This window comes from Aethalodelphis obliquidens, unplaced genomic scaffold, assembly GCF_003676395.1.
Source record: "Aethalodelphis obliquidens isolate GAN/ISIS:26980383/991018 unplaced genomic scaffold, ASM367639v1 scaffold7, whole genome shotgun sequence".
In the NCBI taxonomy this organism is placed as follows: Eukaryota; Metazoa; Chordata; class Mammalia; order Artiodactyla; family Delphinidae; genus Aethalodelphis; species Aethalodelphis obliquidens.
This window is the reverse complement of record NW_020837951.1, coordinates 43,719,588-43,738,101: the sequence shown is the minus strand read 5'-3', so window position 1 is coordinate 43,738,101 and position 18,514 is coordinate 43,719,588. Positions and strand designations below refer to the sequence as shown.

At 41.0% G+C, this 18,514-nt stretch overlaps 1 protein-coding gene across 3 annotated transcripts in view; it reads left to right on the top strand.

Annotated features, from left to right (window-relative positions):
* PCSK5 (proprotein convertase subtilisin/kexin type 5) overlaps nucleotides 1–18,514 on the top strand; it is a 447,761-nt gene that overhangs the window by 183,886 nt on the left and 245,361 nt on the right. For all 3 annotated transcript variants that reach the window (XM_027105664.1, XM_027105665.1, XM_027105666.1), the window contains exons 8-9: nucleotides 278–490; nucleotides 11,393–11,493. In XM_027105664.1, coding sequence (XP_026961465.1) covers nucleotides 278–490; nucleotides 11,393–11,493 — 314 coding nt within the window. The remainder of the gene's footprint in view (nucleotides 1–277; nucleotides 491–11,392; nucleotides 11,494–18,514) is intronic.

The following is an 18,514-nucleotide window of genomic DNA, read 5'->3' as shown; positions in this document are numbered from 1 at the left end:
CCGCGGCATGTGGGATCTTCGCGGACCAGCAATTGAACCTGTGTCCCCTGCATTGGCAGGTGGATTCTTAATCACTGCGCCACCAGGGAAGTCCTATATTAGTTTTTAAAAGCAACTCCTCTTACTTCAGAAAGCAGCTTAGATCCAGCACATTATTAATGCAGCATCGTACCCCTTCTGCAAATGCTTCATTCTGCCATGTTGATATTGATCTTGTCTTCATCTAGAGTCTGTGACCCATGTCTTCCATCATCTAAGTTTTTCTGTTTGTGTGCAGGGGCGGAGAGGCCTCGGCTCTGTTTTTGTCTGGGCATCAGGAAATGGTGGGAGGAGCAAAGACCACTGCTCCTGTGATGGCTACACCAACAGCATCTACACCATCTCCATCAGCAGCACAGCCGAAAGCGGAAAGAAGCCTTGGTACCTGGAAGAGTGTTCGTCCACGCTGGCCACAACCTACAGCAGCGGAGAGTCCTACGATAAGAAAATAGTATGTGACGTTTGCATGTCTGGCATGATTGGTTTATTTATTTATCTTTCACTTTGAAACGCAAATGGAGACCATACATTTATATGCACAAGTAATATATGGAAATAGAAAGATTAGCTGATTACTCAACACAGGTATTTGTAAATAGTACCATTCCGTTACCAAGTCATTGAAAAAGCCTGTCTGGGTCATTACATTCCAGCATTGAATGTGGCCTTAGACATGATGAGGCTTCAGTTTTATTGAAGACAAATGAATGGACTACATTCACCTTGTGAGTTGGTGGCAGCGAAAAGACTGGGTGGGATTCTCAGCCCAGTTCCCTATCACTCTGTCCCCGTACTGCCTTTGAACTTCAGCTTGAGTACTTTGGTTTCAAAGTAGGTACAACGAATTCAGTGCGACCTCAACCTATGTAAAAGGTGCTTCTCTAACACTGCAGCACAGAGTTTGCCTGAACGAGAAGCACAGTAGTCCTGTGTGATCTGCTTACCAACATGCTCTGCTCTCTATGCAGATGGTAAAATGGTTAAGAGTTCAGGTTTGCAGGACCAGCTGGCGTGGCTTTCGTTCACTCTGGAACTATTTACTAGCTGGGTAACTTTGGATACATTACTTAATTTTTCTGTCTCAAGATCCTCACCTGTAAAATGAGGGCATTTAGTAATACCTAGTTCATGGAGTTATTTCAGTGATTATGAGCAAGTAGATAGAAAGTGCTTTGCACACTACCTGACCCACTGGTGCTCAAAAAAGGTCTGACTTTTAGGATGCCCCACACTGTGCGACTGACTCTAAATTTCAGACACCTTTGCACTTTGCTCTTTTCCTGATTGTGGTTTTATAAAATGTCTCGGGGTTTGTCTTTCTAAAGTGGAGCTAAGCTGCTATACATGACGCTTTTTAGCATTTAGCCAACACCCTGCTTCCAGATCCTGTGATTCACGCAGGTTTGGTTCACTCTGCAATGCTCCCTCTGGCTTTATACGGCGGTGGAAATAGAGGTGATAAGATACTACCTCCTTCCTGCAATTCTTCATCCATATCTATTTGTTTCCTCTTGATTCCTGATTACTATAGGATTTTCACGTTTGATTTCTCGGCTACCTTTTACTATCCTCTTAAGTTACATTTTTCAGATTGATTTAAATAAAAACTGCCTACCCCTATGCATATCCCATCTGTCCCCATCTTTCTCTAATCCCTTCATAATAATTGGGTTAAAAATATGCACATGAGTAACCCTGGAAGTACCTCCATCATACATCAGTAAACATATTCCACAATACAAAGTGAAATATAAAAGGAGAAAATACAGAGATGACAAGTTTTGAAGCTCCATGGCTTTCTTCATGGGAAAGTGATGCTCTATGATACTTTACCATCATTATGGAAATGTTTTAATCTAGGAATGTTCCTTTGGCTTTCAAATTTGCTCATCTCTCAGAGCTCCTGGTCAAGGCCCACTAATACTGAGTGGCATCCGTCAGTTCTGCATCATGAAAATCCTGATGAAAACTCTCTGGAATAAGAATTGTCTTCCCAAACTTCTAGAGTCTGAAGGCATGTTAATGAAAACTCACCATTGCTTCAAAGTAAATATGCCCATCTAGTGCTATTATTTCCTGTGGGGCAGTTGTTGTGAGAGAGGTGTTTTTAAGTTCCATAAGTGCCTTCCTTAAGAGAAGATTATAATCCAATGGGCAAAATATCAAGGAAGAAGGAAGTGTTGCCGGGTCCCAGATGGAAAAGTACAGTGCAGATAGAGGGACCTCAAAATTGCTACCCTGAGATTTACTCCTTACACTTGACCTTCCTGGACTTTTCATCACTACTTACTGTGATGGTGTGGTAGCTGCTATGACCCCCATTGACTGGGTGGTCATTTAGGATTCTTCCACAGATGGACAAATCGATCATTCTGTGGTGAGGGATAGGGCTTGAGAGGAAAGATGGACGCCATGATTTAATGTCAGTATCCTTGATTCAGGTCATATTTCACTTTTCCCTTGTTGCTGCTTCTGATATCAGAACCTTTACTGACTCACTGAATATATAAAGTGACCTGTTTACCTTTTACCTGGCTCTGCCTTTTGTTTAACCTCTCCCATTTTCGTAGCAGCAATTGTACGAATTTTTCTCTAGCCAGTTCTCAGCTTCTCTTATTTTACCTGAACCTCCAGATTACCCTCAGTTGGAGAGGAATGTGGTAACTGTTCCCAATTATAATCTCTAGCTACGGACAGACCACTCAGTGGCTAAGTAACCTCTACCAAGTCTTGGTTTCCTCCTACGTAAAATGGAGGTAAAGCCAGAACCAGCCTCATAAATTTTCATGAAGACAGCAATATACTGAGCCTAAGGTACTTACACAACGCCTGTGGCAACGAGCCACCTAGTAAGTGGCTGGTACCCTTGTTCCCTAAGTCAGGGTAGCTTTCTGTATCGTGGGAGCTTAGGCTGGTCGTTTTTCCAGCTGTTGTTAACAGAGGTGCTTGTCGCACCTTCGTTTTTCCAATCTGTAGAACCACGATCCGTTCCACCCACCCCGTAAAGAATGGCACTTTGATGGTAAACATGTTAACAGTTTGAACGTGAGGAGGGTTGGCGGCAACATCAGGCTTTTATGGTCCAGCTGCCCCTTTTCCTTCTAGATGTCAGAATGACAAATAATCCTGCTCTGCGCTTGGGACCTTTTCTTCACCACGCTTTGAACCAGATGTCTGTGGTCCCTCAGAGATGCCCGCATCCTGTTAGTGGCATCCGTGATTGAGTGTTACAGGAACAGCAGTGTCTCCCTTTGTTCTGGGGCTCCCCTCCCCAGTCCATCCATTTCCTTTTGTCATTTGCAGCTTCTTCAGAAGAGTACAGTTGTCATTCTTCATTCATAGAGCACCTTTGTGAGTTGAACTGAGGCAGACGCTGAGGATCCAGGAGAGAGGAAAGATCTCACTGCTTCTGGGAAAGCACTTTGGTTAAATAATTTTTTCTTGTCCTTTTCATGGTGTGCAAGTAGGAAAACCTTGCCCTGAGTTTCAGAACGTAGCCAAGTCTCCATCCCTTGGTTTCCTACCATCACTATCGTACAGTTGTGGACCTTGGTATTCCACGCATGCTTTAATAGATTCAGATCAGTGATGGCCTTGAACCTTATTCTAGCAAGTGAAGCAACGAAAATGTCAAGATTACTATGATAAGAAGCTCCCCTATAAGGTAAATAGAAATCAGTTGAAGTGACTGGTTATTATGAAATAATGTTTTTTATTAACAACACCGTATGCATTTTATTCCATGCCAGACATGTAGTACATTTACAGTTATATTATCATGTCATAAATATAACATTTTTTGCCCTTCTAATGTGTGCCTGGTAGTGTGCTATGCACATTGAATGCATCCTCTCTTTGTATCCCCAAAACATTATGCAGGAAGATCAAGTATTGTCCCCACTCTACAGATGAGAAAACTAAAGTCTGAAAGGTTAAAAGAAACACATGTAGTAAGTGGTAGAGTCTGGATTCCAACCAAAGTTGTGTTGAACCCCCAGCCCACCTTGTAACCAGTGTGCTGTCATGCCCCAGATCCTTTCCAGGGACCTCCAGCATGGGGCTGTATAAAAGAACGGTGCTTTTCTTGCCTGTTTGGGGTTCTCTTCACAGTGATTTTAAAAAAAAAGAAAAGTATGTGGACTATATAGGCATCCACTGTTTTTCACTACTTTGCCCTCTCGTTCTTTTTGAATATGGAAAGTAATTTTAATTTTTAAATTTATTACCTTTACTTTCATTTATATTCTTGACGACAGTGTATTCAAATTTTATACACTCCAAATACAATGAGCAATTTGCTTTGTAGTCCTTTAGATCAGCGTTGTCCAGTAGAACTTTCTGCTAGGATGGAGAGGTTCTCCATCTGTGCTGCCAAAATGGTAGTCACTAGACACACGTGGCTGTCGATCATGTTAAATATGGCCAGTGCAGTGGAAGAACTTTAATTTTAATTCCGATTAAATTTTAACTGATTTAAATTTAAATATCCACATGGGACTATTGGTGATTGTATTGAACAGCACATTTTTATTTTTATGGCTCACTAATTTTGAATTTCATGCCGTTAGACCTCTTCCTAACCCCCTCAGACGATCGGTCGGTCTTCTGGCAAAACACCTAAGCCCTTTGCCAGTCTAAGTGGCTAATTCCCGTGGCCTGGCGTTGAACTCCCCAAAGTTACCTTTTGCCTTTTGTGTGATTTCAAACCAGGGCCCTCCTGTGCGACTCGCGTCATCTGGCAGGAACACTCTTTTCCCAGAAACCACTTCATTTATGCCTCTTCTCCAATTTCCTATCAGGGAGGCTGTTCTTCCTCACCTTCCCCTGAAAGAATGGCACTCCCCTCCCCCCAAACTCTACTCTTTTATCCTGTTCAGTTTTCTTTCTGGCATCCTTAGAGCTGCTTAACATGATGTTATACATTTTTTTATTGACTGTTTTCCATGCTAGAATGGAAACAACTTGAGGTTGAAGACTTTGTTCTTTCCCAGAGCCTGAGCTTGATAAATGTTCAGGAGTAACTGACATTGAGAAAGATAGAAGCCTCACAAGGCATTTAAACAGTCACAGGAGGCAGGTAGGTACTCTCAGAGAATCTTCCTCTACTGGTAGGTTGGAGAAAGGCAGAGGGTACGTGACAATATATTTCACATGGGAAATTGCCTACAGGAATCCCGCTGTAGAAAGCTGTACATCCAACTCTCCTTAGTGTCAAGGAGCCTTAAAGATCCTGTCTTTATGTAACCCTTCACTACCTCCTGAATTTCTCCCAAGTTCTTTGATAGAGATAAAGCTCCCCTCCCTCCCCAGTCACTCCCATCATTAAATTATATTTCTTTGGGGACTTGTTCAGCCTTTGTCTTTTTTTCCTCTAGTAATTTGTCTCAGTGATTGGAATATGGGGGCCATCGTATGCCTCCTGGGTCTTGTGAGCCCGGGTTTAAATATATGCTCTGCTCAGCCCTCTTCTGATGTCATTTTATTTATTTGTGTTCAAAACAAACTTGCTGCCTGGGGTATCTCAGGGTTGGCCTGAAAGACCAGTTCCATCGGAGGAATTATCTTATTGCTTTTAATATTCCTAAGCAGCTACACATTTCCTTTTGCAGAAAGTACCCTCTGCACTAACGAATTTGTTATTCAGATGCAGTCATTGCTATCATCTCTCTGTTTCTCCTTTTGATTTGGGAAATGTCATGATTTTTCATGAGTGAAAGACTAGCAAATCCAGATGTGTTTAGTTTGTATAGACGTCTGATCCATATTCTCTTGAGAATGTTAAAAAGAAGGAAGGAAAGTTTATGCCTAAAAAATTCTGATTTTTGACTGTGGCCCAAAGGAGAATGGCGATACCCACTGGTTGACGGGGGCTGGATCCCAAGGCCAGTTTCGCCATAATTGCTGGTGATGGTCTGGAACTGCCACCTTTGCTCTCATGGGTGACTACACTCTGTAGCTCAGCTTTTTCTTTTGCTGCCATTTCAGGATTTAATACTTCACCACTTACCAGCTCTTTAGTGGCTGCATGTCATTGGGCTCATGAATCTCTCTGAGCCTCCATTTCCTTAGTTAATAAATAGTATTGATATATCTTCCTTGCAGAGTTCTTGTGGATCCAATATAATTTTATATAAACAAATATATTTTATATACAACATACACACCTATCGCTCATTGCCTTGCTCTTTGCAAGTTGCTGGTGGTGGTGGTTTTAGAAGCAGTGCAGCTAGTGTTAGCAATAGTAGTAGGAAGAGAAATGGCTATACTTTAGCCCCTGGATTGTGTATATACACATACACACATAATTTTTGTAGGCTGCTTATAAGTTTATGTAAGTCTTATTTGGAGACTCGATAAAGAAGTAACCTTGAAGTCTTTCCTAATAAGTGGGAGAGTTTAAAACATAGAACAAAATGAGTAGAAAGGAGCTTGACACTAGTAATTCAACTTAACAAATAAATACTGTACCTCTGCTCTGTACCCAGCACTGAGCTGAACATTATAGAGATTCAAAAAATGATATAAGATGGGATCCTTCTTTCGTGATATTAACCTCACATTGATAAGCAAGACCTTACATTTGCACTTTACAGTTACAGATTCTCATTGCAACATGGGAGTAGAATTTTGTGTGGTCTTTTGTCAGTCATAATCGAATTTTACACCAGTCTTTGTGACTTTGGTGAACACAGAGGGCGTTAGTCTTTGGTTCCTTTATATTTTGCTGTGCTTAATAAATCAGCTGCTCCTATTTTATTCGTTAACACATTAAAGATGTAGTTTCTGCCCTTATCCTCCTCCAGAGCTGTGTCTGAAACAGGTTTTTTGGGGGGGGCACCTTTCTAATCCAAATCCAAATCGACACCAGAAACAAATTCAACCTGACAGACAGAATCATTTCATGTTTTAAAAATATCTGTTCATTTGCTCTTTTAACAGATATGAGACAATATGGCACCTTCAAAATAAAACAGATCACAAGATATCAGGGAGATAGAAACTCCTAACTGTGTAAAGATTTGTCACTTATAGCCAGCCTCAATCTGAACTGAGATTCCCTGGAGAATTACATCAACAGGCTAGAATAAAAGATCCAATCAGCCCAAGTAATCGAAATGTGAAATACTCGGAAATAAGAGCTTAGGATGAGAAAAAGGGATGGTTCTTCAACAGCAGAAGCCTTACTCGACCTGAATACCCACCCCATCTCACCAAATCAAGATGACATCCCAAACTTTGTGGAGTCCAAAAGCCCATCTGCTACCCATCCCGGGAGAGGCTGAAAATCTAATTTGCTGATCAAGACAGCTTTGATCTGGTGTGAGGCCTGGTGTCATCTCCTGTTTCCTTCACTCTGATGGGCAGAAATGATATTTTCTTGAGCACTCTGAGAAGTTCTGTGGAGAAAAATTCTGTTTCTGATTTGGGTAGTGAATTTGGGGAATTTAGAGCATGCAAGATGCGCCAGCGGGACCAAAACCAAATTCTGAGACATTCTAAAATGGAATTGAAACTTAATGCGCTTTATTGTTCTGTTTTCACATATCAACTCTCTGAATTCCCAGCCCCATGATGTGGGCCAACCGTTGAATGCAACTTTTCCTTTAAATTACACTGTCAGTTCTTGTATGCATGTGTTGTGATTAATGGGGTTACCCCATGTGGTTCCAGTTTGGGGAGCATCATTTTTCTTTAAAATTGCATGCTCCTTGGTGGTCTTTGCCTTTTCTTTCTAAAGATGGACATAAAAATTTCCTGATGCTGTGCGTTCTCTTAATGATGAAAACCTGCCTTAGATCTTTCCGGTAATTTACACCTCAATATCTCGGACCACTGACAGTAACTTCCTCTTGAAATGACCCAGCTGGAGTTTCCACTTAAAGCAGGATGAGAAGGGAGTGAGGATGTTTTTGTTTCTTTTCTCTCCATTCCTTTTAACCTCCCTCCTCTCCATCACCTTCCTGTTCCACTCCCTTTCTACCCCTACTCACTACTCAAGTTTCATTTAGTTCAAGTGATTGGAAAAAAAAAATAAAAGCACAATGATAATGATGTGGAATTCTACAAACTTGCCTATATTAATAGCATTTAACAGTAAATTGGTGTTTATATATAAAAGTACTAAATGGCTGTTTACTTAAGTATATATCATTTGTGTATATACCTGCGGACCCTATTTGGATGGAGCATGTTCCTATGGCCAATCCAACATCGTAACATTTTTATTGTTCACTGGAGGTGAGGCTGGAGGTAACTATTTATTACACTCGCAAATGCTGCACACACTTGGCGTCTCTATTCTGGATTTGTTTCTGTACATTGAAAGCGTCTGGTGCAGCTGAAGAATAAGCAAAATGAGCCAACTGAGAAAACGTCATGAAAAATCTTGAATTCAGGCACAAGTCATTGAAAAAAGAAAAAAAACTTGGCAAAGGAATGTGACCGTGAGGGTGAGGTAAAATGAGAAAAATGCAGGCAAGGCCACCTCTCCACAACAGTATATCTGGAGACCTGGAAACAGGCTGCTGCTGGGGTATTTATACATTGACTTAGGGACCAGGCCTTTGGAAAATAAGGCTGCAAATTCACCCATCATTTCAAATGAAATAGAAATCACTTTTTAACAATCCATCAATCCCACTTCTGAGTACATATCCAAAAGAATTGAAAACAGGGTCTGAGGACTTCCCTGGTGGTGCAGCGGTTAAGAGTCTGCCTGCCAATGCAGGGGACACGAGTTTGAGCCCTGGTCCAGGAGGATCTCGCATGCCACGGAGCGGCTAAGCCCAGTGCACCATGACTGCTGAGCCTGCGCTCTAGAGCCCGGGAGCCACAACTACTGAAGCCCACGTTCCTAGAGCCCGTGCTTCACAACAAGAGAAGCCACCGCAATGAGAAACCCGCGCACCACAATGAAGAGTAGCCCCCGCTCACCGCAACTAGAGAAAGCCCGCATGCAGCAACGAAGACCCAACGCTGCCATAAAGAAGGAAGGAAGGAAGGGAGGAAGGAAAAAAAAGAAAAGAGAAAAGAAAGAAAGAATTACGAAAAGGCCAGCTGTGGGTCTAAAGGAGTTGGTCTTTAAAAAAAAAAAAGAATTGAAAACAGGATCTGGAAGAGCTATTTACACACCTATGTTTATTGCAGCGTTATTCACAATAGCCAAGAGGTGGAAGCAACCCAAATACCAATTGACAGATGAATGAATAAAGAAAATATACTATATAATACAATGGAATATTATGCAGCCTAAAAAGAAGGAAATCCTGCCACATGCTACAACACGGATGAGCCTTGAGGACGTTATTCTAAGTGAAATAAGCCAATCACAAAAAAGACAAATGCTGCATAATTCCACTTACATGAGGTACCTAGAGCAGTGACAGTCACAGAAGCAAACAGTAGAATGGTGATTGCCAGGGGCTGGGGAGGGGCCATGGGGAGTTGTTTAATGGGTAGAGTTTCAGTCAGGCAAGGTGAAAATGTCGTAGAGCTCTAGGATTGCACAGCAAAGTGCATATAATTAGCAATACTGTACTGTACACTTAAAAAGTTGTTAAAAGGGTAAATCTGTGTTATGTGGGTTTTTTTGCCTCACTCCCTCCAAAAAGAAATACCTTGTTAACGTCAACAATTGAAAAATCTCAGAAGTTTCTTACTGTAGAAGTGGGTAGGGCTCTCTTTACCCAGACATCTTGCGAACATCCGCTGTGGAGGCTCAGAGGATGGCTAGCTAATCACGTCTGTGAATCTAGAAACAACTTGCCCTGCTTGCCAAACACGCGGTCGGGCTCTTGCCCAGCTCTCAGTTATTCCAGAAAAGAGTGCAAGGCTTGTCTCCTCTCTCCCACCACCTATCTACATGGTTCTCTATATTTTTACTCTTTCTCCCATTTCTTTTGTATCAGTGCCTCTCTGGTATGGCTAATCTGGTAATATCAGTGGTGTCAAAAGGCATAAAGAATAGATAGTGAGCACTGATGGCCTCGTGTTAAACTAAATCACCAGGATGTCAGTCTCGATTCATGACAGATAATTAAAGAGTCCCTTCAGACATCCTCATGTGGCCCTGAGGAAACTTTTAGGGGAGGACTCATTTCTAAAGAGTTATGCAGTGCTTTCTTTCGGTGATGAGCAAATTTCTTTCCAAATCAGCTAATCTGCATTCTCTTGAAGGATGCACCTTAGAAAAGCAAGGCTTTGTTTTCGCCACCTCTATCCCCCTATACCTTTCTGATGACCTTTCACCTCAGTTTTCTTATCTGTAAAATATGGGCAATATACTTGTCTTGATGACTGAGAACGCTTTACCAATGTCTTCCAATAACTACAGTGAGACTCCTAAGTTCATCTCACAAGCCTTGTAGCTTCCCAGCAGGAGGGCTATTAGTCCCAAGGGGGCAAAAAAGGATTCTTATCAGGGAGGGAGGATCTTAGATATTACAGTGGTTTGTAAAATTATATACCGTAGTGCTTTATTTCTCTTGTTATGAAGATTCTGCATTTAATTTTTCTTCTTTCATGAAATGATCATGGAACAAAGGTTGAGAAACACTGCCCTTGCTGATGGGCATGTTATTCAGCCACAGCTGAAGTGAACTAGATTCAAACCAAGAGGAAAAAATGATCTAGTTCTCACATTTTGATCTTTAAAAAATAGAAAATGGCTAATCTCCTATAATATACAAGCATGCACTTAGATCTGTTCATTTCACATCAAGTACACTGGCTTCAACCTTGTTTTTAGTATTTGTGTTAAATCTATCAGGAAGTCTTGGTTCATCCAAGTCACATTTCTGTGCATTCTAAAAATGAGTCTGTAAGCAAAGTTCCTTCTAGGACAGAATAAATCTTTTGCTTGAAACCTGCAGCTTTTCCAATGTAATAGTTCTAGGAGGGCAGGAACAAGACCCTGTGCTTTTATTCCTTATGCTAGGTGCTTAACTCAGTGTCTGGTTGTTGGATCAACATGTTTGATTATTTAAAATGTTGGAGTAATGAAAGAACTTTCGTTTTAACTAAAGCTGGGACCAGAGAGAGGCAAGTGAGGTGCCTAGGGTGTAAAATTTAAGGATACACTTGCACAACCCGTATGTTTCGGGCCAAAGGCTCACCTCAGTCCTCACCCTGGTTGTAACACAAGTGGAATCCAATTTCCAAACCCTCCCCTTTTCAGAGTTGATTTACACAGGCAATTCTCTGGAAGTGATACAGTCGCAGGAGTGCAGGAACAAGGAATTTAAAACAACTATTTCAACACCCCTCCATTCCAGTTTTATGAGTAAATTTCTTTTTACTTGCATGTGACTCACATTGACCCCAGAGCCCTAAATTTTCCACTTCTGTCTTCTAGATCACTACGGATCTGAGGCAGCGTTGCACGGACAACCACACTGGGACATCGGCCTCAGCCCCCATGGCTGCAGGCATCATTGCACTGGCCCTGGAAGCCAAGTAAGCCTTTATCTCCATATGTCTCCACTGGCGACAGCCCCTCAGCTCAAGGACAGTTTGCCCCTTCGCTAGTATACGATCTCGAGCACAAGCAGGCAGAATATAATCTTCCCAATTCCACCTTTAAAACTGCAAAGATTAGGCCTTAAGAAAAGCTTCCCCTCTATTAAGGGAAAAGGCAACTTTTTTGGTCTTTATCTTCTTAAGAAATCAAACTGTGTAATTACTTTATTGTGGAGTCATAGTGCAGGCATGCCAGTTGGCTGTAACACTCTTGCCTTGTTGAGGTTTTTATTCTAGTCGGGGAATGTTCTGTGAGTCTCAGAAAGCTTAGGTCTGCCCACTTCTGGTTCCTTTCCCTGAAGGACAGCAATGCAGCTCAGATTCCATGACAGTAGAACCGTCACAGACTCACTCTGGGGAGCAAAACACGGCAAGGTCATATGACAGGAGCCCAGGAAGAAAGACAACCCCCTTAACTGAAATCCTTCTTAATGTAGTCAAATTTGGTGTTTAAAAGATCCCTTTGAAAGGCCCCCTCAGGTTATTTTAGGTTCTTAGGTTAGATTTATATGGTGGTAGGTCTCCTCTCTTCTTTCTCCAAGCACCAATAGATTAGTTTGTCTTAACTGTTTGAAAACCTAATAGAGATCTACACTCCCTTACCCTCAATTTCAAAAGCCAAAATGGCCTGAAAACTGAAAGTTGTTTTTTGCACATTTGACACCAAAACTCATTTGATGGCAAAGCTTGCCCAGAACTGATTTGAAGCTATTTTCAGTCTTTATGTATTGTGAAAATTCACACATTTCACTGTAGAAGCATTAATATCTTTGATTATGAGGTGCTAGCTTGGACCCCACTGGAAGTTTTGTGTACCCTATGCTATGGACACCATATCTGAAAAAATTTTGAATTCCGAACATATCTGGTCCAAGGATTTTATAAAAGGGATTGTGGGCCTGAACTCTGAGGCCATCCCTACAGGAGGATCATAACAAGAAGGAATTGAAGTAATTACATAAGTGTTTTTCCAAAAATAGCCTTGCATCCCTGCCCTAGGGAGGAATGGAAAGATTCTTTCATATAAACCTGATGTAGAGCCATAGCAGGTGACAGGGAAAGAATACAAGAATCATGATGAGACTCGGGTATTAATAAGAACAGTACTGTTTCATTCCCGGTTCATATTGGCATCCCAACATTTACAGCTGACTCTCTATAAGGCAGACAGCCTCTGTCAAGGCAGTTGGGCCTCAATGTAATATGGATTCAGTAAATTGCTAAGTCATGTGTAATTCCTTGGACTGAGTCAGGCAGAAGAACACAGGCTCTGGATATGGTGGTATCTGAGTCCATTCAAGCTGCTATAACAAAATACCATAAACTGAGTAGCTTACAAACAACAAACACTTATTTCTCACAGCTCTCGAAGCTGGAAAGTCCAAGATCAAGGTGCCAGCAGACTTAGTGTCTGGCAAGGACCCACTTCCTAGTTGGCTTTACATGGTAGAAGAAAGGGGCAAGGGAGATCTCTGGATAAATGTCTCTTCTAAGGGCACTGATCCCATTAAAGAGGTCTCCAGCCTTGTGACCTAATCACCTCCCAAAGGCCCTACCTCCTAATACTCTCACATTGGGTGTTAAGTTTCAACATACGAATTTTAAGGGGACACAAGTATTCAGACCATAGCAGGTACCATATCTTTTGGTGGCCTCCTGCCCCTAAGCATTGACATTGAGAGAGATTCAAGCTCCCATCAATGTTTGGATTTCTTTTGTTTTGGCAGGGTTAAATATTAAATCATTTCAACACATTTTATCTTTTAAAGTGTTAAAAGTTTAGCAAGGAGTTGGCACTTATTCTATTCTCACTTTATAACTTTTCACTGGACTGTTCTGACAGCAGATTAAGTATCTGTGTTTTTAATTTGGTGACTGTAAGTTGGATTTTGAAAAATATATCGTCTTCATTCTGAAATTCTGGGTTGTTTCTCTGGAATAGTCTCCTGTCCACAAACTACTAAAAAAAAAAAAAAAAAAAAATCAGGAATTCTTCCTGCACCTCCCCGTTGCCAAAAAAAGGATATAATCTCAAATTTGGCAACCAAGTACCGTAACTGTGGCTGTACAGCACATGCTACTCAGTTCCTTGAAATACTACTATAACACTAATATTTTCAACAATAATTCTTTTAACCACTATTTAAGCTCAAATGAAAAATCCTTAATTTTATGCCTCAAACAACACACTCAGTTGGATAAGGTTGCTTTGGGGCTGGGGAACACACTGGAAAGCTGCCTGTTTTCTTTCCCTTTGCATTTTGAGCATTTTTTTAAGATTGATTTTTGCCAAAACTGCAATGGGTGGAAGGAAGGTCCTAGGATAGAGTTTAGAAAATCCACTGTATTTTAAGATTTTAAACAGTCTAGTCCAATCATGCAGCCAAAGTATATAGTAAACAACCAGATCAGGTGAGAAAGAATAAACCTGTCCTTGCATCTCTATCGGTTTGTTCTACAGGCCAATCTTTGCCTGTAAGTGAAGCTGAAAGTTGGGGGAAATAGGCCTGGGTACCTCAAGAGTGGGTCAGGCACGGATGTTAAATTAAACTAGCATCAATAAGCAATGGGCCTCCCACGGGAGAAAAAGTTATCTAAATAGCAAAGAGCTCAAGTAACAGTGTACCAAGGTTGCAGTTGTTCTCAACAAAGCTAAGTTTAACCCTTGGTAAGTGTACCTCACCCAGTCACCCAACCTCCACCACTAGTACTTCTTAGCGACACTTAAACCTTGGTATTTTGAGATTCAGCCTTTGCTGTCACAAGTTGAAGAGCCTGATAGTAGTTCGCTGTTATCCACGTTCCAAGACCCCCGGTGGATGCCTTTAACCACAGATAGTACCAAGCCCTATATGCACTAGGATTTTTCCTATAAGTACATACCTATAACAAAGTTGAATTTATAAATTAGGCACAGTAAGAAATGAAGAACAGTAACTAAAAATAGAATAATTATAACAATATACTGTATTAAAAGTTATGTGAATGTGGTCTCTCTCAAAACATCTTATAGAACCATACTCACTCTTCTTGTGATGATGTGAGATGATCAAATGCCTCCGTGTTGAAATGAAGTGAGGTGAATGGCGTAGGCATTGTGACGTAGTGTTAGGCTACTACTGACCTTCTGATGATATGTCAGAAGGAGGGTCATCTTTGGGTAATCTGGATCATCACGCCATGGTTGGCGATCTCAGGTGGGACAGGGCTGGACAGTGTGAGATTTCATCGCACTACTCAGAATGCTGTACAATTTAAACTTACGAATTGTTTGTTTCTGGAATTTTCCATGTAATGTTTTTGGACCGTGGTTGACCATGCATAAATGAAACTGCAGAAAGAGAAGACAAGGATTGGGGTGGGGAGGTGGACCACTGTACTCCCTTATAAGGAGGGAAGAGAGAAAGCCAGAGCTGGGCAGAATTCTGACCCAGGACTCTGTCCAGCACTTCAGATATCCACCCCCTGCTCAGGTCAGATGAGTCACTGGATGAGGCTGAGCACTCAGCTGAAAAGCTGCAGGCGGGGACTGCCAGTCCCTATCCAGCTGCATAGCCCAGCTCTCCCTGCCGGACAAGGAGAAATGCATCGTTTCTCCTAACGTCACTAGGTTACAGTAGTATATACTCAGGGAAAACTGCCGCCTCCCAGCTTCTTCACAGCCTGCTTCCTTTCCATCCTCACGTGCTTGCTGGCATCGGCACGTTTGCCTGGATCAGTAGGACTGTGGGTCCTACTGTGGGTGCTACTCCAACTGTTGACCCCTCTGCATTGTGAGTCTTCTTGCTCCCCTAAGGTTGGAGTGTTCCAAAAAATCTTCTTAGGAAACTAACGGAAGAGAAAACAAAAACAAAACAGAGAAACAGAGAAGCTTAAAGTGTTCAGATCTCTTATCTGAACGCAACAAAAGTTTGGTCATTAACTCTGCTGTGATAACTAATAGGACTCCCAGGCCATCCTTATCCTGTGGGGTATGTAAGAACATGTGTTGTAAGAAACTCCACTGTAACTAACACACCCCCAGATCCTTGGGTAAAAGTGTACCACTCCCAAGACTGGAAGGATTCTCAGTTCTAAAAACCTACCTCCTTTCCTTGTTGTCCTGAGTCTAGAGCCTCTTTAAGCTCTATAGCCGCCTCTGACAGTCTGATCATAACTTTGTCTTTCTAATTACTAAACAATTTCCTCCTGCTCCTAAAAATGTTACCTGGGAGCGAGAAGCTCTAAATATTTTCCCTTCTAAAAATCAGGAGCAATTTCAGAATAAGAGAAAACACTGGCATCTTAAAAGAGAGGCAAGAAAACTGTTTCTGTTTCGGGGTGCCCTCATCACTTATGTATTGGTTCAGAGGTTTATAATATTTCTGTTGTTTGGCTTTTGTGGATTTGGGGGGAATTTTCTGGTTTTTCAGTTGAGTGAGTAGGGAATATGTAATCAGTGATTACAAGTAAACTAATTATCATTTGGTCCATTGCTACTTAAAATGACATCTTTTTATATACTGTAACTGAAAAAGTTTAAGTAAAGTAAGTGTCCTGGGAGCAGGTTTCTTTATTTTTTTTTTTTTGAAGTATAGTTGATTTGCAATGTTGTGTTAATTTCTGCTGTACAACAAAGTGATTCAGTTATACATATATACACATTCTTTTTTAAGTATTTTCCATTATGGTTTATCATAGGATACTGAATATAGTTCTCTGCTATACAGTAAAACCTTGTTGTTTATCCATTCCATATATAACACCTTACATCTGCTAACCTCAACCTCCCACTCCACCCCTCCCCCAACCCCCTCCCCCTTGGCAACCACTAGTCTGTTCTCTATGTCCATGAATCTGTTTCTGTTTCATAGATAAGTTCATTTATGTCATATTTTACATTCCACACATAAGTGATATCATATACTATTTGTCTTTCTCATTCTGACTTACTTCACTTAGTATGATAGTCTCTAGTTGTATCCATGTTGCTGCAAATGACATTATTGTGTTCATTTTTATGGCTGAGTAGTATTCCACTGTATATATGTATATACCACATCTTCTTGATCCATTCCTCTGTAGATGGACATTTAGGTTGTTTCCATGTCTTGGCTATTGTGAATAGTGCTGCTGTGGACATAGGGGTGCATGTATCTTTTTGAATTAGAGTTTTCTCTGCATATATGCCCAGGAGTGGGATTGCTGGATCATATGGTAATTCCATTTTTAGTTGTCTGAGGAACCTGGGAGCAGGTTTCTTAAATGAAGAAAGTAGTTGGGTCTTCCCTGGTGGCGCAGTGGTTGAGAGTCCGCCTGCCGATGCAGGGGACACGAGTTCATGCCCTGGTCCGGGAAGATCCCACATGCCGCGGAGCGGCTGGGCCTGTGAGCCATGGCCACTGAGCCTGCACGTCTGGAGCCTGTGCTCCACAACGGGAGGGGCCAAAACAGTGAGAGGCCCAAGTAACAAAAAAAAAAAAAAAAAAAGAAAAGAAAAAGAAAGTAGTGAAACATAACTAATAGTGTTGAGTGAGCAACCTAGAAAAACATCAAGTCATATTTGTAAGGTGCTTTGTATCTCAATGCTGGTATATATTACCAGTACCCCAGACGTGTAGAAAGAAAAAATTATGTTGCTAGCAAATGATATTTCATATTAAATGGTTTATAAAATACAGTTGAAATAACTGACATTCATAAAAACCTAGTATTCAGAATCATAAACTCTGTTTTACTGAAAGTTTTCCTGCCTTGAGTCTGTAACTATTAGCTAAGGAAAGCTATTTTAGTAGTGTTTTATATGTTAAATTATCAGCATTAGCTCAGGAAATTCAGAATTTAAATTCACCAAAGAAACCTTTTTGCCTTGAATCGCAAATGGTCTTTCACTGGAAATTTGAACAGTATGTACTCGGCAAACAAGAAATGTGGCACAGTGAATGGTAAATAACAGGGACTGAGTTGGGTAGAAACATCTGACATTATTTAGCACTGATACAAGGAATCTGCCACAAATTCCTGTTTTAAGTGACCCAAAGCCTTTTCCTCAGATTTCATATCTCAGGGGCCACAGGGATGCTATCCTTTGAGAACATTTAATACATCCAGATCTAAATTTAGAAAATAAATAAATTGGGGTGGCAGCTGTTATTCTGTTCTGTATATTCTATAATGTGTATTCCATTCTATACATACATCTATTCTGTATATGCATATATGTATTCTATATATACTAGAAATAGACCTGGTACACATTAAACATTAGCTGCCCTTGGTGTTCTACACATGTGCATGCATAAATACACACACATTCCTAGGTAGGCTCATCTACTTTCTTCTTATTATCTATCTGTTCTCTCTTATTTCAATTGTCTATTACCACTGGTTTACCATATAGGTATATGTAGAACAAGATTCTAGAATATATATAGAGAGAATATAGTTCTAGATAGCTTAGACAACTTCTGTTCTTGTACTACAGATGTTTTTGTATGTATTACCTTCCAAACAAGGCTTAAACTCCTTGAGACTAAAGACTGTATCTTACAGTCTTTATTTATGTGTATGTAATCAATATCTATTGCATACTAAAAATAATTTTTTTAACATCTTTATTGGAGTATATTTGCTTTACAATGTTGTGTTAATTGCTGCAGTATAACACAGTGAATCAGCTATACGAATACATATATCCCCATATCCCCTCCCTCTTGCGTCTCCCTCCCACCCTCCCTATCCCACCCCTCTAGGTGGTCACAAAGCACCGAGCTGATCTCCCTGTGCTACACGGCTGCTTCCCACTAGCTATCTATTTTATGTTTGGTAGTGTATATATGTCCATGCCTCTCTCTCACTTCATCTCAGCTTACCCTTCCCCCCACCCCGTGTCCTCAAGTGCATTCTCTACATCTGCGTCTTTATTCCTGTCCTGCCCTTAGGTTCTTCAGAACCATTTTTTTTTTAGATTCATATATAT